The 22,080-nt window shown below is 44.2% G+C and overlaps 1 protein-coding gene across 1 annotated transcript in view; it reads right to left on the reverse strand.

Moving 5' to 3' along the window:
* The window catches only part of LOC112069125 (ceramide kinase-like protein), a 103,998-nt gene that overhangs the window by 76,855 nt on the left and 5,063 nt on the right, over positions 1-22,080 (reverse strand). Inside the window, exon 2 of the mRNA XM_070438422.1 lies at positions 7,245-7,478. Within this exon, the coding sequence (XP_070294523.1) occupies positions 7,245-7,478 (234 nt within the window). The remainder of the gene's footprint in view (positions 1-7,244; positions 7,479-22,080) is intronic.

Genomic DNA, 22,080 nt, shown 5'->3' on the forward strand with positions numbered 1-22,080 from the left:
TGATGGAGAGTGTATTATGTTACCCTGGTCCTGTTTGCTAGCTGACGTGGAGGAGTGTATTATGTTACCCTGGTCCCTGTCTGCTAGCTGACTGGAGGAGTGTATTATGTTACCCTGGTCCCTGCCTGCTAGCTGACTGGAGGAGTGTATTATGTTACCCTGGTCCTGTCTGCTAGCTGACTGGAGGAGTGTATTATGTTACCTGGTCCCTGTCTGCTAGCTGACTGGAGGAGTGTATTATGTTACCCTGGTCCCTGTCTGCTAGCTGACTGAGGAGTGTATTATGTTACCCTGGTCCCTGCCTGCTAGCTGAGTGGAGGAGTGTATTATGTTACCCTGGTCCCTGCCTGCTAGCTGATGGAGGAGTGTATTATGTTACCCTGGTCCCTGCCTGCTAGCTGAGCTGAGGAGTGTATTATGTTACCCTGGTCCCTGCCTGCTAGCTGACTGGAGGAGTGTATTATGTTACCCTGGTCCCTGTCTGCTAGCTGACTGGAGGAGTGTATTATGTTACCCTGGTCCCTGCCTGCTAGCTGACGTGGAGGAGTGTATTATGTTACCCTGGTCCCTGCCTGCTAGCTGACTGGAGGAGTGTATTATGTTACCCTGGTCCCTGTCTGCTAGCTGATGTGGGGATTATTATGTTACCCTGGTCCCTGCTGCTAGCTGACTGGAGGAGTGTATATGTTACCCTGGTCCCTGTCTGCTAGCTGATGGAGGAGTATTATGTTACCCTGGTCCCTGTCTGCTAGCTGATGGAGGAGTGTATTATGTTACCCTGGTCCCTGCCTGCTAGCTGACTGGAGGAGTGTATTATGTTACCCTGGTCCCTGCTGCTAGCTGACTGGAGGAGTGTATTATGTTACCCTGGTCCTGCTGCTAGCTGACTGGAGGAGTGTATTATGTTACCCTGGTCCCTGCCTGCTAGCTGACTGGAGAAGTGTTATGTTACCCTGGTCCCTGCCTGCTAGCTGACTGGAGGAGTGTATATTGTTACCCTGGTCCCTGCTGCTAGCTGACTGGAGGAGTGTATTATGTTACCCTGGTCCCTGCCTGCTAGCTGGACTGGAGTGTATTATGTTACCCTGGTCCTGCTGCTAGCTGACTGGGAGTGTTTATGTTACCCTGGTCCCTGCCTGCTAGCTGACTGGAGGAGTGTATTATGTTACCCTGGTCCCTGCTGCTAGCTGACTGGAGGAGTGTATTATGTTACCCTGGTCCCTGCCTGCTAGCTGACTGGAGGAGTGTATTATGTTACCCTGGTCCCTGCCTGCTAGCTGAGGGAGTGTATTATGTTACCCTGGCCTGTCTGCTAGCTGACTGGAGGATGTTATTAGATTTACCCTGGTCCCTGTCTGCTAGCTGACTGGAGGAGTGTATTATGTTACCCTGGTCCCTGCCTGCTACTGACTGGAGGAGTGTATATTGTTTACCCTTTCCCTGTCTGCTAGCTGACTGGAGGAGTTGTTATGTTACCCTGGTCCCTGTCTGCTAGCTGACTGGAGGAGTGTATTATGTTACCCTGGTCCCTGTCTGCTAGCTGACTGGAGGAGTGTATTATGTTACCCTGGTCCCGTCTGCTAGCTGACTGAGAAGTGTATTATGTTACCCTGGTCCCTGTCTGCTAGCTGACTGGAGGAGTGTATTATGTTACCCTGGTCCCTGTCTGCTAGCTGACTGGAGGAGTGTATTATGTTCCCTGGTCCCTGTCTGCTAGCTGATGGAGGAGTGATTATGTTACCCTTGGTCCCTGCCTGCTAGCTGAGTGGAGGAGTGTATTATGTTACCCTGGTCCCTGTCTGCTAGCTGACGGAGGAGTGTATTATGTTACCTGGTCCCGTCTGCTAGCTGACTGGAGGAGTGTATTATGTTACCCTGGTCCCTGTCTGCTAGCTGACTGGAGGAGTTATAGCAGGCAGGGACCAGGGTAACATAATACACTCCTCCACTCAGCTAGCAGGCAGGGACCAGGGTAAAGTCCTTAATACAGTCCTCCAGTAGGCACAGCACAACACAGACAGAGTAATATCATTTTCAGGATATGACTAGATGCTGGACTTTTATAAAACAGATTAAGTTATATGCCATAAAACTATTTGTACTGAACAAAAATATAAACGCAACATATACAGTGGTGGTCCCATGTTTCAAGAGCTGGAAAAAAAACATCCCAGAAATGTTCCATAAGCACAAAAAGCTTATTTTTCTCAAATTTTGTGAACAAATTTGTTTACATCCCTGTTAGTGAGCATTTCTCCTTCGCCAAGATAATCCATCTAGGAGACAAATGCACTACTTTGGGCCACATGTCGCTTTGAGCCTCAGCACACATGACTGCCTGTTACAATTATACCTGGATAGCCTCACACAATGGTACACAGTGCATTGTGCTCTCCCTCTCTCTCGCTCTGTTTTCAATTGGGGGATTATGTATCTTGTTTTATTGTGAAGCTGTTGTTAAGTCAGTGGTGCTGCTGAATAATTTCTCCCACAGGGGGAATATAAACTGTGGCACGCTGGACTACAGGAGCTCTCACCTGTTACAGAGGGAACGGTGAATCCCTGCACCCTCGTTTCCCAGGGAGACTCTAATAACGTTGCACAATGGAGGGAGTGTCCCAGCTGACAGTTAAACACAAAAGGTGTTGCTCTAAAACTCGTCTCCCTCCTTGCCTTTTTTATCAATCCCTCTCTCTCCTTTCCTAGAAACAGATTCTGAACGCTGGAAATCAAATGGGGACATTGCCTTGGCCATCACAGTGACAAGCCATGTGATGTGGTCTGACACATGAGGTGGCGGGGTCCAGCTGAGGGTGTCAGCCACCAGATTAAACCAGCCATTAGTCGTGTGATAATGTCTCCAGCCCGGTCACAGACAGACCAACGTGTGCAAGAGGCCATAGCTAACAATGGCAACACCTGTACAAGGCATACAAGGCAGAATGTCTGTGTCTTTCTGATACCCTTGGCCTTGTGCGAGCAAGCAACACTGTTTAGACCTACAATCGCCTCCATGGCATTTTTAAAGCCTCCTTTCATTCACAGATTAGTGGTCCGTCTATCGAGCAGGTCAATCAGACCAACCAGGCCTGCATCGCCACCAGGCCGTCTCCCCTCTCCGGACAGATAATGTGGCCTTGGTGCTCTTGTCAAAGTGGATGGTCACACTCCTGCATCAAGTTGAACTTTATTGTTGTTGCCCTCAGGGGGAAGAAAAGAGAGAGTGAGAAGGAGAGGACAAAAAGAGAGAGAGAATGGAAAAAGCTCAGAGTTCAACTAAAAGGTCATCCCAGTTAATCCACTGGCCATTGTCCTCTAAAATGAATTCATATGTGCATTGGAATAAGTCTTTTGATAAGATGTAGTGTAAGAGCTACATAAAACACCCTAGCAAAGTTGTTTAACAAGAGAATGGAGAGGATTTTTTTTAACCCTTTGTTTTCACTCTTTGTATAGAGCCTATATGAATAGATGAATGATTCATGTGGCTATTATTGGATCTTATATAAGATTATATATATCTCTTGTTGATAAGGACAAAAAGGTCTGTTATTTTCCTAATTTATTTACCTACTTACTTAAGCCTCATAGCGCCAGGTGAAGGCTAAGGCCTCTGCATTATGCTTCTAATACCACGCTTTAATAGCGACAATGTTTTGAGCCGCAGTGGATCTTTGTCAGGTTTAACCATATTCACTCATACACCGGATAGGTGCAGTGAAATGTGTTGTTTTACAGAGTCAGTCATAGTAGTACGGCACCCCTGGAGCTAATTAGGGTTAAGTGCCTTACTCATGGGCAAATCTGCTGATTTTTCACCTTGTCGGCTCGGGTATTCAAACCAGCGACCTTTCGGTTACTGGCCCAACGCTCTAACCACTAGGCTACCTGCCTCCCAATAACCAATGTCTCTTGTTGATATCATTTCATATATACTGTAGTAGTGCAAATACACTGCCACTGTCTTACATCAAAAGCAGAATTGGAAATAGATTTGGTGAAAACTATTCTGTATAATGATGCTTTTTTAACAGGAGCCCAGGCTTAGTTTCATAACATGATCTATTCAATCAAGTTTCAAGTTAATTTTTTAAATTTTATATAGCCCTTCGTACATCAGCTAATATCTCGAAGTGCTGTACAGAAACCCAGCCTAAAACCCCAAACAGCAAGCAATGCAGGTGTAGAAGCACGGTGGCTAGGAAAAACTCCCTAGAAAGGCCAAAACCTAGGAAGAAACCTAGAGAGGAACCAGGCTATGAGGGGTGGCCAGTCCTCTTCTGGCTGTGCCGGGTGGAGATTATAACAGAACATGGCCAAGATGTTCAAATGTTCATAAATGACCAGCATGGTCAAATAATAATCAGGAGTAAATGTCAGTTGGCTTTTCATAGCCGATATATCTCTTGTTGATTTAGTAACTGATTTAGTAACTGCTCTTATTATCCAGAGTTTATTTGTAATAGATTCAGTAATTTATCTTAGATTTAACCCCTGTAAAGCCTAATATGGGATGTATGTATTACTATTCTGCATATTCCTAACCAAAAAATGCCAGCTAATATCAAATTGTTGTTTTTAATAGCAGACAATCTAGAATCATTTTTTTTAGCTTATTCAGTGTCCTGTAGGCTGCCTCCAGACATGTTGTTTTAATTATGTTAATTTATTCATGATAAAGTACTCGCAGTCCTCTCACACAAAAACCAATAGCCCGCATCCCAAATGGAACCCTATTCCCAACATAGTGCACTACTTTTGACCAAAGGCCTATGGCTCTTGGTCAAAAGTAGTTCACTATATAGAGAATAGGGTGCCATTTAGAATTTAGACAAGGATTTGGATCCTCTTCAGGCTGAGGGAGGTACAGCTTTAAAAGTTGGCTGTGCCAAAGTTGTACTGCATCCCAAATAGAAACCTCTTTCATAGGTAATGTAGTGCACTACTTTTGAACTGGGCCCATGGGGTTCTAGTCAAAAGTAGTGAATTATATAGGTCATAGGGTGCCATTTGGGGCACGTCCTTGTTTTGCCTGAGGAACAGAACAGAACAGGGAAGATGGAACAGAGCTTCAGAGAGGAGCAGACAGGCCTGTGAAAGGAGAGATGGTGTAATCCCAGCTAGATTGAGCTAACAGAACAACAATCCTCTTTAATCTTAGATGACTAATGTACCTACTGAGTGTAGGTGTTACATCATCATGTTGTATTAGCTGGCTGCTGCTGTTAGCTACGAACATTACAGGGATTACTAACTTGTGTTCACACAGCATTATGCACAGACTGACAGTGTCACTAACTGGGGCTCTAAGCTACACCTGGTAGGGTTATCTCTAAACCAGGTTTCTCACTTACAGAAACAGTCAGACTCCAACATACATTCTATGCACACACTGTATATTAGTCAAAATGTCTGGGGTGGATATTAAATTGTCAAGGATATTATGTCTGAGGAGGCAGCATGTAGTAGATTCATTAAGAGGTGTTGGATATGGCCACTTTTTTGTGTGACGCCATGGCACTGCCTGAAGAGGAGGAGGAGGGTGGGAGAGAAGGAGATGAGGTGGTAGGAGGAGTAGTGGATAAGGAGGAGGAGGGTAGGAGAGAGGAGGCGAGTGGGAGAGAGGAGGAGGGAGGGTGGAATGAGGATGAGGAGGTGTTGGCCACAAGGGCCTGAAGAACAGGTTGATGGTGGCCACCCTGTAGTTAGTAATTATCTGTCGTTCTACGGAGCTGATGGGGGGAGACAGGGAGACAGGCTGTCAGGACCAGGGCAGCCCAGCATGGCCCTCAGAGACAGGTGTCCCCATCATGGGAGGTCTCTTCCTGGAGACACTCAGAGAGCCAATAACCACATAGGGGTGGTGGTGCCACTCTAAGCCTTATATTTAACTCATATTCAGATATAATGCTCGCTCTGGTGCCACTAACTACTAACTGCTGTTGGAATGGTTCCATCCTTTTAGAAAAAGTATCTCAGGTTTCATCAACAATATCTTAAGGCCCCTTTCCAATCCTCTTGTTTGTTAGCATGATATAAAGTGAGCAATTGTTGGGAGGTGTTGTGTTAACCCGAGCATGTGATCTCTATGCTTGGAACACATGGGAGCTTATCCTGTCTGGTAATATGTCACTAAGTTGTATGACATTTCTAGCAACACAAACTTCCAGGACACTTCCAGCGCTGCTTTTTTATATTTCATGGTTTGAATTTTCACACAGGTTTTACCAAAACATCTGTGTGAATCTTTTTCACTTGCTGCTTAAAATAAGTCATAAAAAAATCACGATAGGAAGATATTGGAGACTGTATTTGTGTGACAACCTGTAAAAAGACTGATATCCTAATGACTATAGTGATCGATAATGCATAGCTTTATTATCAGTGAACTTTAAGAGACCAAATATATGAGCCTGCCTCAAAATCATTGTGGGCTGTTACACTTAACAAAATCATTGTGGGCTGTTACACTTAACAAAATCATTGTGGGCTGTTACACTTAACAAAATATTGTGGCTGTTACACTTAACAAAATCATTGTGGGCTGTTACACTTAACAAAAATCATTGTGGGCTGTTACACTTAACAAAATCATTGTGGGCTGTTACACTTAACAAAATCATTGTGGGCTGTTACACTTAACAAAATCATTTGGGCTGTTACACTTAACAAAATCATTGTGGGCTGTTACACTTAACAAAATCATTGTGGGCTGTTTACACTTAACCAAAATCATTGTGGCGTTTACACTTAACAAAATCATTGTGGGCTGTTACACTTAACAAAATCATTGTGGCTGTTACACTTAACAAAATCATTGTGGGCTGTTACACTTAACAAATCATTGTGGGCTGTTACACTTAACAAAAATCATTGTGGGCTGTTACACTTAACAAAATCATTGTGGGCTGTTACACTTAACAAAATCATTGTGGGCTGTTACACTTAACAAAATCAATGCAAATTGCTGTCCAACATAAACAGCTTGATATGTTTGGTGTTCAAATATTTGTCAAAACCATGGCCCACTTAGGGTAGTACAATTGAGTTTGGGGCCATAGGTTCAGTCCACATAAAAATGCACTACTCAGTCGTACCAAATACTGTATGGGTTTACCTGACCCAGATTAAGCCTTAGACTAAAAAGCAGAATCACCATTGAGTCTAGAACTAGGCTCAATCTTTGTCAGAGAAATCAGTCCTATGTGTCTAAAGTATTTTTTGTGAAGGACACTGACACTTACCACTGAGTATCTCCTTAAGTTTTTTGAACCAGATCTCACAGTGGTCCACGCTCATGTTGTTGAAGTGAATGGCATGGTCCTTCAGCTTGGGTCCCTTCTTCTTACACTGGAACAGAGTGATGCCCAGGAGAGTGCCCCCTGTCTCCTGGCCCGCAGAACGACGTCTCTTCACCTTCACTCCAAACACATCCTTTAGCTCCACGTACTCTGTCCTCCTCAGAGTTTCCGACTGACCTGGAACACAGAGAGACAGATGATATTATATGCTACAGGCAGCGTCTATAAAACCTAAGGTACAAACACATCCTTCAGCTCCATGTACTCTTTACGCCTCAGCGTCTCCGATTGACCTGGAGATACACAGGAAGAAAGAATATGATATAGCTAAATATTGTATTGCAAATATTGCAGGAGCCCTTTACTAGGATGCTGCCATAAATGCTTTGGCCTATGCGTGAACAAACAATTTAGCCTAGTTCTGAGAGATAACAGGTTTACATTTACATTTTAGCAGACACTCTTATCCAGAGGTTTAAAAGTTAAGTGTTTAAGTTCTACTCCTAATGTACTCTGTATTTTCGCACTTTTGCCACCGAAAGTGCCTGGAACCCGGAATTCCTGTTTGACACGTTCCATCATGGATTATCGGAGGTGGTTGAAGCTCGCAGCCCGGGAGCTGCCCATAGACCACGACTCTCTCATAGCCTTGACCCTACAGATCGATGGCCGGCTTCTGGAACGTAGGAGGAAGAGGAGGTCTGTTCCTGGTCACACTCACTCGTCCACGATTCCCACCTCTCCTCCGAGGAATCACGGAAGTTCCCGAAGTCTAGATGGCTGGGAGAATCCGATGTCACCCGAGTTCCCTCGGGAATCACGGAGGGCAGTCGACCAGTTTCCTTCGGAGCCCATGCAACTGGACAGGGCTAGATTGTCTCCTGTTGAACGCTTGCGCAGACTGAGCACCAAGTGCTGTCTGTATTGTGGTACTACAGGACATTAGATATCTACCTGTCCATTAAAAGACCAGGTTCATCAGCAGATACGTATGCTGGTGAGTCGTACGGGGAGTTTCCAATCTCCCCTTACTCGTACCCCTCTTCATGCCATCCTGCTGTGAGGTGACGGGTCCAAATCTCTCCGGGTACTCATTGACTCTGGGGCCAACGAGAGTTTTATGTACACTACCATGGTGTCAGAGCTGGGTACCTCCACACAACCCCTCTCCGATCTCATGGATGTTACTGCGCTGGATGGGCGCTCTACTGGCAGAGTTACCCACAATACGGATCCTATCAACCTGCGAGTGTCAGGTAATCACAGTGAGTCTATGCCGTTCCTGATCATCAAATCACCTTATGTAGCTGTGGTTTTGATGGCTCCAGAGGAACAGTCCCCTGATCGACTGGGCTTTTGGATCTATCATGGGTTGGAGCCCGTTCTGCCACATGCATTGTCTGAAGTTTATTCAGATGGATTCTGACAAGGTTAGAGCGGTGGTGGATTGGCCTCAAACCACATCCAGAGTGCAACTGCAATGTTTTCTAGGGTTTTCTCATTTCTACAGCAGCTTCATCCGGGTTTACAGCACCCTGGCTTCCCCCCTCTCAGCACTCACCTCTCCCAAGGTTCCTTTCACGTGGTCTCCAGCAGCTGACCGGGTGTTTTTGGACCTCAAACATCAATTCACTACAGCTCCCATCTTAATCCATCCGGACATGTCCCGTCAGTTTGTGTAAGAGGTCGACGCCTCAACGTCGGAGTGGGGGGCGTCCTTTCCCAGCGTTCTGCCCAGGACCAAAAGCTGCATCCCTCGCCTTACTTTCCCATCGACTAAACCCCGCTGAGAGGAACTATGATGTGGGAAATCGAGAGCTACTAGCGGTTAAGATGGCGTTGGAGGAGTGGAGGCACTGGTTAGAGGGGTCGGAACATCCATTCCTAGTGTGGACTGACCATAAGAACCTGGAATATCTCCGCACCTCCAAACGCCTCACCCCAAGGGAGGCTTGATGGGCACTGTTATTTACTTGTTTTAATTTCACTATCTCCTACCGCCCTGGGTCCAAGAATGTCAAACCTGATGCGCTCTCATGCCTGTATAGCCCTGCTGCCACACCGTCTGACCCCGAGACCATCCTCCCTACCTCGTGTCTGGTGGCTGCACTCATGTGGGGTATAGAGAGCCGGGTCCCAAGGGTGAGCCCGGCTAACCGGATGTTTTTCCCGGACTCTGTCCGTTCTCCGGTCCTGGAATGGGCCCATTCCTCTAGACTCACCTGCCATCCTGGCTCCCGTCGGACCTTGGCCTTCGTCCGACAACGGTTTTGGTGGCCCACCATGGTTCCTGACATCTCCGAGTTCATCGCCGCCTGCACTGTGTGTGCGCAGAATAAGACTTCCTCACCGCCCCAGGTCTCATATATCCGGCCAGCCTGCCCTCTGGCTTCCAACACCAGTCTAACAGCCAGTCAGAGCAAGCCAAAAAGGACCTACAGACGGCTCTTCATTGCCTCGTCACCGACAACCCCACCATCTGGAGCCAGCAACTCGTGTGGGTGGAATACGCCCGCAACACCCTTCCCTGCTCGGCCACTGGCCTCTCGCCCCTTTGAGTGTTCCTTGGGATATCAGCCTCCTCTCTTCCCTGAGCAAGAAGTCAGCATACCCTCTGCCCAGATGTTCGTCTGCCGCTGTCGTCGTACCTGGAAGAGAGCCCGGACCGCCCTTCTCAAGACCACCTCTGCTATCGTCTCGGGCAGAGGGTATGGCTTTCCACTCAGGATCTGCCCCTCCAGGTGGAGTCCTGTAAACTTTCCCCGTTTTATCGTCCCTTTTCCCATCCCAAAATCCTTAGCCCCTCTGCTGTTCATCTTCTGTTGCACCGCACCCTCCATATACATCCCACTTTTCATGTGTCTAGGATTAAACCTCTGTCTCATAGCCCTTTGTCTTAGGTTTCAAGGACCACCCCTCTTCCCCGATGGCCATCCGGCATACAAGGTGAGGCATCTCCTGAGTGTTCAACCTTGGTGAAGGGGATTCCAGTACCTGGTTGACTAGGAGGGTTATGGCCCAGAGGAGAGGTGCTGGGTCCCCGCTAGGAACATCCTGGACTCATCGCTGAGTTCCGCCGCCGACACCCCGGGTAGAAGGCCAGGTGGTGCCCATGGGGGGGGGGGGGGGGGTACTGTCACACCCTGATCTGTTTCACATGTCTCCACCCCCAACCAAGTGTCTCCCATTTGTCCCAATTATCTCCTGTGTATTTATACCTGTGTTTTCTGTTTATCTGTGCCAGTTAGTCTTGTACTGTCAAGTAGTTCCAGCGTGTTTCCCGTTTTTGCTGTTTCTCTAGTTTTGTTTTCTAGCCTTCCCGGTTCTGACCATTCTGCCTGCCCTGACCCTGCCTGCCGTTCTGTCTCTGATTGACTGCCTTAGATTACTGACCTCTGCCTGCCCTTGACCTGCCATTTGCTTGCTTCCTGTTTTTATAAAAAATATCTGAGATTAAACCTGTCCGCCTCCTGTGTCTACATCTGGGTCTTATCCTGAGTCGTTATATCTTTAGTGTCTTGTTCTCTGTGGCGCTCCTGCTGAGGACAATCAGACACAATTTAACAGCTCTGAAATCTTTGTCCAAGAAGGCTGACCTGTCCTGACTGTGATTCCCTCTCTTCCCTAAATGAGTCCGTCTCCCATCATGTGAAACCCTTTCTTCATTAGTAAAATTCCAAGCCCCGGCCCCAGCCTGCTCCTCAGACAGTGTTTCAGAACATTAACTACCATCTATCCTCTCACATTACTGAACGGAGCAGTGAAGAGCGGGACACACCGGCTGCCACCATCTGTTCCTGGTGTTCAGGCTTCTTTCAGACTTCGGTTCAAATACTATTTGAAATCTTTCAAATACCATGAGCATTTGTTCTAGCCTGCCTGCAGTGCCAGATGGGTGGGGTTTGCAGTTGTGGGACTATTCTATTGGTTCCATTACGCCAGGCAAGTTCAATGAAATTACATACAATGTGTACAAAACATTAAGAACACCTGCTCTTTCCATGACATAGGCTGACCAGGTGAATCCAGGTGAAAACTATGATTCCTTATTGATGTCACTTGTTAAATCCACTTTAAATCAGTGTAGATGAAGGGGAGGAGACTGGTTAATGAAGGATGTTGAAGCCTTGAGACAATTTAAACATGGATTGTGTATGTGTGCCATTCAGAGGGTGAATGGGCAAGACAATATACTTAAGTGCCTTTGAACGGGGTATGGTAGTAGGTTCCAGGCACACCAGTTTATGTCAAGAACTGCGACACTGCTGGGTTTTTCACGCTCAACAGCTTCCCGTGTGTATCAAGAATGGTCCCCCTCCCAAAGAACATCCAGCCAACTTGACACAGCTGTGGGAAGCATTGGAGTCAACATGGGCCTGCATCCCTGTGTAACGCTTTTGACACCTTGTAAATTCCATTCCCCAACGAATTGAGGCTGTTCTGAGGGCAAAAGGGGGTACTTGTACTTGTTGAAATTATTTCATAATTTCATGCTCAGGCTTCTTCTCCTCCTCTAACTCCTCAATATCCTTATATTTATCTAACTTCTCCGTCTCACTCAATTGTTGGTGGCTGCAAAAAGAACCAAGTCAATTTAATTAGAGGGAATAAAGATAATCTCACAGACTGACAGAGAGAGCTGGCTGGAGACAGGGACCAAATGACAAACAGGGCTGTGTTAACAACAGTGATATACCTACAGGGGGAAAAGCCACTGAGAGAAGGGGGGGTAGAGGGGTAGGTGAATTGTTTTTGGGAAAGGGGGGGGGGGGGGGGGGGGCAGTGTACATCTTCACCCACCTCCTTCGCACTCTCACCTCCAACAATACAGTGATGTACAGGGGAAAAGGCACTAAAGGAAGGGAGGTAGTTTTGGTAAAGCGGGGATGAGGGAGGGTTAGGCTTATGATTTCCCCCCTGTCCCAAAACTACCCTCCCTCACCTCCAACATTACAGTAAGCTGGTGCTGGCACCCTGTCCTGTCTGAATCAATCTTGGCACATCTGCCTGATTCAGACCGTAAACAGGATTATAGGGGGACTCATCCGCTTGACGCTAATTGTGTTCGCAGTTTCTGCACATGTCCAATCTTTCAGGTGCTACTCTGCTCTGCATATAAAGATTCACTCCATGCAGAAAGGGCTGCTCATGCCTTCATTCAGGCCCAGATTCACATTAACAAAGTTGGCTGGCTGAGAGTTGTTTGGAACTTGGTTTGAGTTATTTAGGGTTTTGGCACTTAAATCTGTGAAACTAATTAGGAAGAGTTAAGGGTGGATTTGGTCTGTATGGGATGCAAACACAGTCCTTAATGCATCATCCTTCATCATTTCCAAGTCATGGCATTAAATTACAATTCAATAATATATCATGTTATGTTCTAGACTATAGAGGATGGGAATATTTCTTATGCTTTTTTAAAATTCAGGTTTTATCTATCTTAAGTGACTGTGATAGAAGAAGCTGCATCACTACTGAAAATGAAAACAAACGGGTGCATTTTCCCCTCTCTCTCTCTAGAAAATACAACTAGTCATTATGTTACAACCTGTGCCGTTCACTCAGTAACAGCTGAGAGACTGGTGTTAGACAGGTGTGTGTGTGTAGAAATGCTTTGATTGATAAAAACAAAATACATTGATGGACTGCATTTGCCAGAAAATACTATCCTGTAGTTTCCTCAGCCGAATCAACACTATACATCATGATTGTTGGAAGAGCAAGTGACAGATTGAGAGGACTAATTTGTAGTCATATTTGCGCCACAATTTATGACAGTCGAAATGAATTAGCTGAACGGTACAGTGAGTACAGTAACCACAGTGAGGGTTCAGAATGTGTGTGACCCCTCCATATTACAAGAGGGACAGATAGACAGAGGATGCGTCCCAAATGGCATACTATTCCCTATATAGTGAACTACTTTGGACCAAATAGGGAATAGGGTGCCATTTGGGACTGACAGTGTCACAGTCTAATTGCACAAAGGGAACAAACAGACACTGTCGTCTGCTCCGTTTTCTTCCAGGGGACTTCAAAACAGCAATATAAAAATGTAAATATTGGGTTTCACTGTGTGTGTGTGTGTGTGTGTGTGTGTGTGTGTGTGTGTGTGTGTGTGTGTGTGTGTGTGTGTGTGTGTGTGTGTGTGTGTGTGTGTGTGTGTGTGTGTGTGTGTGTGTGTGTGTGTGTGTGTGTGCACACGCATGTGGACGCGCAGGCAGACCACCAAAGGCACAGGTGGAAAATATGATCCTAGGCACCACACTGTGAACCACATGGCCCACACACAACATGGGGGGAAAGAAGAGCGTTACACTGACCTGGCACAGACTGGCTATGCTTGGACACTTGTCAACACAACAAACATCAGACTCATCTGGGACTCAGAGCACTTTACTGTACCAAACAACAGTGGCTACATCTGAAATAAGACAAAGAGAAGCTTAATCTGAGGAGAAAAACATGTTTTAGAGATAACTATGTCTTAGTTATCTTTAAAACACGTTGTTATTCTCCTTAAACTGCTCTTTGTCTTGTAGTCATTGTTGTTGATCACACATTAACACATTGAATGAAGAAGAACCCAACAGAGATTCATATTTACACATCTACTGTAATGTATAGATTGATTAAAAAAAGGCAAATCTGAGAATATTCCAATCATCTTTGTAATATAGCCAAAACCGTTGAAACTTCTTGATATCAGATGAAACGCATGTTTGAAAATGGGTTTTGAATTGATACGTTGTGTCTATACATTAACAATAGATGATTTACAGTACATGATATGCTTTGCCCCCTGTCTGCTGCAAGCAGGAGCAGTGTTGGGGGGAATCTTGTCTCCATCTGGCAGCAATTACGTTTTCTAGAGCTCCTCACTGTTCCCCAAATGAAGGGGTGTACCCATCATGCCGTTTCAAATCAGAATCATCACCTCTCCTCTGGGCCATAACCCAGAATCATGCCAAGAGTGTGCAAAGCTGTCAACAAGGCAAAGGGTGGCTACTTTGAAGAATCTCAAATATAAAATATATTTTTATTTGTTTAACACTTTTTTGGTTACTACCTGATTCCATATGTGTTATTTCATAGTTTTGATGACTTCACTATTATACTACAATGTAGAAAATAGTAAAAATAAAGAAAAACCCTTGAATGAGTAAGTGTGTCCAAACTTTTGACTGGTACTGTATATCAGGAACAAGTGAGGCCCTTGTATGGAGCGTTGCGGGACACCACATTAGATTAGTTTAGGCCCCCGAAAGAATTCCATCAATGTCACATTATAATATTTTATTGTATTTTGTGTTCAGATTCAAAGGCATGATGACATCCAACATTTCATCACAATTATATGACTATACTGAATTATATCACAAATTGACTGGCTGCTTTCAGCACTCCTTGATAATGTTCGAGTATTCCCAAAATGTACTCAGGATTAAACTGTAAATACATCAGAGCAGGGAGAGCCCCCACAGGTTTATCTATCTTTCAGATAAGATCTCTGGAGACATTGTGGATATATAATATATATCTATAGTCAGACTCTAGAGAGGAGAGGCTCTATGTTATATGAACCTGTGTGTCAACTACGTGTTGTATTGATCTGGCCTTTATACAGCCGTGACCCATAAGATATGGGCTGAACATAGACTCTGCTGTGTGGCCTGGAGCAGATATATACATCACCAGTCAAAGACAATAGCAGACAACTATAGGGCCTCAGCATGGGGTTGGGTTTCCCTGTCAATCCTAAACTACAGATGAAAAACAAAGGCTTGTTGAAAATGTCAACAACTTTGGTCTCAGAACATGTACGCAGCCTACACATGGTCATATGTCAACCTCTATGTAGCCTACACATGGTCATATGTCAACCTCTATGTAGCCTACACATGGTCATATGTCAACCTCTATGTAGCCTACACATGGTCATATTTCAACCTCTATGTAGCCTACACATGGTCATATTTCAACCTCTATGTAGCCTACCACAAATGCTCAGATTTCAACCTCTATGTAGCCTACACATGGTCATATTTCAACCTCTATGTAGCCTACACATGGTCATATTTCAACCCTATGTAGCCTACACATGTCATATTTCAACCTCTATGTAGCCTACACATGGTCATATTTCAACCCTATGTAGCCTACACATGGTCATTTTCAACCTCTATGTAGCCTACACATGCTCATATTTCAACCTCATTAGCCCTACACATGTCATATTTCAACCTTATGTAGCTACACATGTCATATTTCAACCTCCATGTAGCCACACTGTCATATTTCAACCTCTATGTAGCCTACACATGCTCATATTTCAACTCTATGTAGACTACACATGCTCATATTTCAACCTCTATGTAGCCTACACCATGGTCATATTCAACCTCTATGTAGCCTACACATGGCTCACGGATATTTCAACCCATGTAGCCTACACATGGTCCATATTTCAACCTCTATTGGTACAGCCTACACATGGCTCATATTTCAACCTCTATGTAGCCTACACATGCTCATATTTCAACCTCTATGTAGTCTACACATGGTCATATGTCAACCTCTATGTAGCCTACACATGGTCATATTTCAACCTCCATGTAGCCTACACGTGCTCATATTTCAACCTCCATGTAGCCTACAGTCGTGGGCAAAAGTTTTGAGAATGACACAAATATACATTTCCACAAAGTTTGCTGCTTCAGTGTCTTTAGATATTTTTGTCAGATGTTACTATGGAATACTGAAGTATAATTACAAGCATTTCATAAGTGTCAAAGGATTTTATTGACAATTACATGAAGTTGATGCAAAGATTCAATATTTGCAGTGTTGACCATTCTTTTTCAAGACCTCTGCAATCTGCCCTGACATGCTGTCAATTAACTTCTGGGCCACATCCTGATGGTCCACCCGCTTCTTGAGGATTGACCACACGTTCTCAATGGGATTAAGGTCTGGGGAGTTTCCTGGCCGTGGACCCAAAAATATTGATGTTTTGTTCCCCGAGCTACTTAGTTACCACTTTTGCTTTATGGCAAGGTGCTCCATCATGCTGGAAAAGGCATTGTTCGTCACCAAACTGTTCCTGGATGGTTGGGAGAAGTTGCTCTCGGAGGATGTGTTGGTACCATTCTTTATTCATGGCTGTGTTCTTAGGCAAAATTGTGAGTGAGCCCACTCCACTGCCTGAGAAGCAACCCCACACATGAATGGTCTCAGGATGCTTTACTGTTGGCATGACACAGGACTGATGGTAGCGCTCACCTTGTCTTCTCCGGACAAGCTTTTTTCCGGATGCCCCAAACAATCGGAAAGGGGATTCATCAGAGAAAATGACTTTACCCCAGTCCTCAGCAGTCCAATCCCTGTACCTTTKGCAGAATATCAGTCTGTCCCTGATGTTTTTCCTGGAGAGAAGTGGCTTCTTTGCTGCCCTTCTTGACACCAAGCCATCCTCCAAAAGTCTTTGCCTCGCTGTGCGTGCAGATGCACTCACACCTGCCTGCTGCCATTCCTGAGCAAGCTCTGTACTGGTGGTGCCCCAATTCCGCAGCTGAATCAACTTTAGGAGACAGTCCTGGCGGTTGCTGGACTTTCTTGGGCGCCCTGAAGCCTTCTTCACAACAATTGAACCGCTCTCCTTGAAGTTCTTGATGATCCGATAAATGGTTGATTTATGTGCAATCTTACTGGCAGCAATATCCTTGCCTGTGAAGCCCTTTTTGTGCAAAACAATGATGACGGCACGTGTTTCCTTGCAAGAAACATGGTTGACAGAGGAAGAACAATGATTCCAAGCACCACCCTCCTTTTGAAGCTTCCAGTCTGTTATTCAAACTCAATCAGCATGACAGAGTGATCTCCAGCCTTGTCCTCGTCAAAACTCAAATCTGTGTTAACGAGAGAATCACTGACATGATGTCAACTGGTCCTTTTGTGGCAGGGCTGAAATGCAGTGGAAATGTTTTTTGGGGATTCAGTTCATTTGCATGGCAAAGAGGGACTTTGCAATTAATTGCAATTCATCTGATCACTCTTCATAACATCCTGGAGTATATGCAAATTGCCATCATACAAACTGAGGCAGCAGACTTTGTGAAAATTAATATTTGTGTCATTCTCAAAACTTTTGGCCACGACTCTACACTTGCTCATATTTCAACTTCTATGTAGCATACACATGCTCATGTTGCATTAGCCATCAAGCCTCAAGCCTGTTGCCTGAGATTTATGCTGACAATTAGCTGATAATAGTGTTATATTTCTGTTATAAGAAGGGATTGTAGTTGTTTATTCAAGAAGTAAACTGAAATCCCAATTATCCTCATTGGTTTTCAAGCTTGGACATACGGCATAGATTATATTCCATAATACATTTTAATCTTTCAAAATAGGACTCTGTTCTAGACAAAAATAAATGTGACTTTCTTTAGACACTACCAAAAACCTCTGTGGGATAATTCAACTCAGAAAACTGGGACTAGGCTGTCCAGGCTGACCAGTAGTGGGGACTGAGTTTTCTGATGAGCCAAGAACTGTCTCAGAGTTTTGGGGATAACAGGTTATTTATACATCTCACTTCAACATCTGACTACCCACAAGTGAACTGGCCAGAGAAATCATATCCCTCTCTTAGGAACTGATCCTGACCAAAAGATATCTAGGCCAGAGTGAAAAAAATTAAATTACATTTCGAAAAAACAAATGCTATGTGTGTCAATCTAAATTGTGATTTAATAATTTAACAAATCTTGTATTCTAAATTGTGAGTTGATCTTGTTTCCTCAGGTGCCTATCATGTAATAAGAGGCATTTGAGAAATGAAGTGGCATATTTTACATGCCATTTAGTCTCTGCTGTAGCTAGAGGCTTAGTAACATACAGTAGCCTAAATATAATAAAGCCTTTACTGTCCTCTTTGATCCGGTCAAGACCATTCGTTCTGACCAGATAATCTGTTCAACATTCAACATGTTCTCTGTGGTCTGCACCATCTCCAATTAACATACCATCCCAACAGACCAACAGATGGCCCAATCTCTATTGCACTCCACACTGCCCTCACCCACCTGGACAAAAGGAATACCGACAGTTGAAGTCAGAAGTTTACATACAATTTAGCCAAATACATTTAAACTCAGTTTTTCCCAATTCCTGACATTTAATCCCAGGAAATATTCCCTGTTTTAGGTCAGATAGGATTACCACTTTATTTTAAGAATGTGAAATGTCAGAATAATAGTAGAGAGAATTATTTATTTCAGCTTTTATTTCTTTCATCACATTCCCAGTGGGTCAGAAGTTTACATACACTCAATGAGTATTTGGTAGCATTGCCTTTAAATTCTTTAACTTGGGTCAAACATTTCGGGTAGCCTTCCACAAGCTTCCCACAATAAGTTGGGATGAATGTGCCAACTCCTCTGACGAGCTGGTCTACTGATCAGGTTTGTAGGCCTCCTTGCTTGCACACGATTTTTCAGTTCTGCCCACGAATTTTCTATAGGCTTGAGGTGAGGGCTTTGTGATGGCCACTCCAATACCTTGACTTTGTTGTTCTTAAGCCATTTTGCCACAACTTTGGAAGTATGCTTGGGTCATTGTCCATTTGGAAGACCATTTGCGACCAAGCTTTAACTTCCTGACTGATATCTTGAGATGTTGCTTCAATATATCCACATAATTTTTCCTTCCTCATGATGCCATCTATTTTGTGAAGTGCACCAGTCCCTCCTGCAGCAAAGCACCCCACAACATGATGCTCCACCCCGTGCTTCACTTGGAATGGTGTTCTTCGGCTTGCAAGCATCCCCTTTTTCCAAACATAACAATGTTCATTATGGCCAAAACGTTCTATTTTTGTTTCATCAGACCAGAGGACATTTCTCCAAAAAGTACAATCTTTGTCCCCATTGCAGTTGCAAACCGCAGTCTGGCTTCTTTATGACGGTTTTGGAGCAGTGGCTTCTTTCTTGCTGAGCAGCCTTTCAAGTTATGTCGATATAGGACTCGTTTACTGTGGATATAGATAATTTTGTACCCGTTCCTCCAGCATCTTCACACGGTCTTTTGCTGTTGTTCTGGGATTGATTTGCACTTTTCGCACCAAAGTAAGTTAACCTCAGGAGACAGATGCGTTCTTCTTCCTGAGAGGTATGACGGCTGCATGGTCCCATGGTGTTTATACTTGCGTACTATTGTTTGTACAGATGAACGTGTACCTTCAGGCGTTTGGAAATTGCTCCAAGGATGAACCAGACTTGTGAAGGTCTTGGCCGATTTTTTTTATTTTCCCATGATGTCAAGCAAAGAGGCACTGAGTTTGAAGGTAGGCCATGAAATAGATCCACAGGTACACCTCCAAGTGACTCAAATTATGTCAATTAGCCTATCAGAAGCTTCTAAAAGCCATGACATCATTTTCTGGAATTTTCCAAGCTGTTTAAAGTCACAGTCAACTTAGTGTATGTAAACTTCTGACCCACTGGAATTGTGATACAGTGTAAGTGAAATAATCTGTAAACAATTGTTGGGAAAATGACTTGTGTCATGCACAAAGTAGATGTCCTAACCGACTTGCCAGAACTATAGTTTGTTAACAAGACATTTGTGGAGTGGTTGAAAAATGAGTTTTAATGACTCCAACCTAAGTGTATGTAAACTTCTGACTTCAACTGTATGTAGGAATGTTGTTAATTGACTACAGCTCAGCATTCAACACCATAGTCCACTCCAAGCTCATCACCATGCTCAGGACCCTGGGACTGAACACCTCCCACTGCAACTGGATCCTGGACTTCCTGACGGGCCAGGTAGGTAACAACACCATCAACACGGGGGCCCCTCAGGGGTGTGTGCTTAGTCCAATCCTTTACTCCCTGGTCACTCATGACTGGTAACTCCAACACCATCATAAAGTTTGCTGTCGACACGATGGTGGTAGGACTGATCACAGACCACGATGAGGCAGCCTATAGGGAGGAGATCAGAGACCTGGCAGTGTGGTGCCAGGATAACAAACTTTCCCTTAATTTCTTAGGGCTAGGCCCCTTTTTTCTCTCCACTTCCTGCCTGGATGACGTGTCCAAAGTAAACTTCCTGTAGCTCAGGCCCTGAAGCCAGGATATGCATATAATTGGTACCATTGGAAAGAAAACCCTTTGAAGTTTGTAGAAATGTTAAAATATTGTAGGAAAATATAACACAATAGATATGGTAGGAGAACATCCAAAGAAAAACCAACCAGATTTTTTTTTTGAGAGACCATCCTCTTAGAAATGCAAGAGAAAGGTCATATTGGAAATTAGCCCCCTGGATGCAATTCCTATGGCTTCCACAGAGTGTCAGCAGTCTATGTTCAAGGTTTCAGGCTTGTAACTTCAAAAACGAATAAGAAATATCAGTTTTAGTAGAAGGACACAGTCTTGGAAATTTGTGTTTGCGCGTGCCACGAAGACATTTCGCACCTGCTAAAATCTGTTTCCTATTGAACATACTTCTTTCCGAAATAAATATTATAGTTTGATTACATTTTAGGGTATCTGAGGAGTAAATAGAAATGTATTTTGACTTGTTGAAACAAAGTTTAGGGGTAGATTTTCAGATTACTTTCTCTGCAAATTGAACGAGTGGATTACTCAAATCGATGGCGCCAACTAAACTGACTTTTTGGGATATAAAGTAGGATTTTATCTAACAAAACGACACTACATGTTATGTATGAAACCTGTGCCTGTTGGAAAAATATTTTAATGTGGGGCGCCATCCTCAAACAATCGAGTGGCATGTTTTCGCTGTAATAGCTACTGTAAATCGGACAGTGCAGCTAGATTAACAAGAATTTAAGCTTTCAGCCGATATAAGACACATATGTACCTAAATGTTTAAAATCCATAATATTTCTGATTATTTATTTGAAATAACTTCAGCGAGACAAAGCTTACCGTGAACTACAGGAAACGGAGGGCCGAACACGCCCCCATCCACATCGATGGGGAAGTAGTGGAGCGGGTCGAGAGCTTCAAGTTTCTCGGTGTCCACATCACTAAGGAATTAGCATGGTCCACACACACCCACACAGTTGTGAAGATGGCATGACAGAAGAGGGCCTCTTCCCCGTCAGGAAGCTGGAAAGATTTTGGCACGGGCCCTCAGATCCTAAAAAAGTTCTACAGCTGCACCATTGAGAGCATCTTGACTGGCTGCATCACCTCTTGGTATGGCAACTGCTAGGCACCCGACCGCAAGGCGCTACAGAGGGTGGTGAGTAGGGCTGGGAATTGCCAGGGACCTCACAATACGATATCACAATACTTTGGTGCCTATACGATATGTATTGCGATTCTCACAATTCTATATGTATTGCGATTCTCACGATTCTATATGTACTGCGATTCAATACTGTGATTTTATTGCGATTCGGTGGTTCAAACACATTGCTCACCATATGTCTGCTGCAGACAGACAGTTTTTAGTCATAAAAAATACAAAATTTTAAAAGAAAAAAAATTGTCTCCCTATTTAAAAATAAGAACAAACTATGAAGGAAAAAAATACTGAAGTTCTGGTGCAGGTAGAGCCAAAAAAATATTGCGATATTGTCAAAATAAATATTCTGAAATGTAACTGTATCGATTTTTTCCCCCCATCACTAGCGGTGAGTACGGCTCAGTACACTCATACTTACACTGATGCCCCAACACACACACACACACACACACACACACACACACATACACTCACCACATACACTCACCACATA

The sequence above is a fragment of the Salvelinus sp. IW2-2015 genome, unplaced genomic scaffold, assembly GCF_002910315.2.
Source record: "Salvelinus sp. IW2-2015 unplaced genomic scaffold, ASM291031v2 Un_scaffold912, whole genome shotgun sequence".
Lineage (NCBI taxonomy): Eukaryota > Metazoa > Chordata > Actinopteri > Salmoniformes > Salmonidae > Salvelinus > Salvelinus sp. IW2-2015.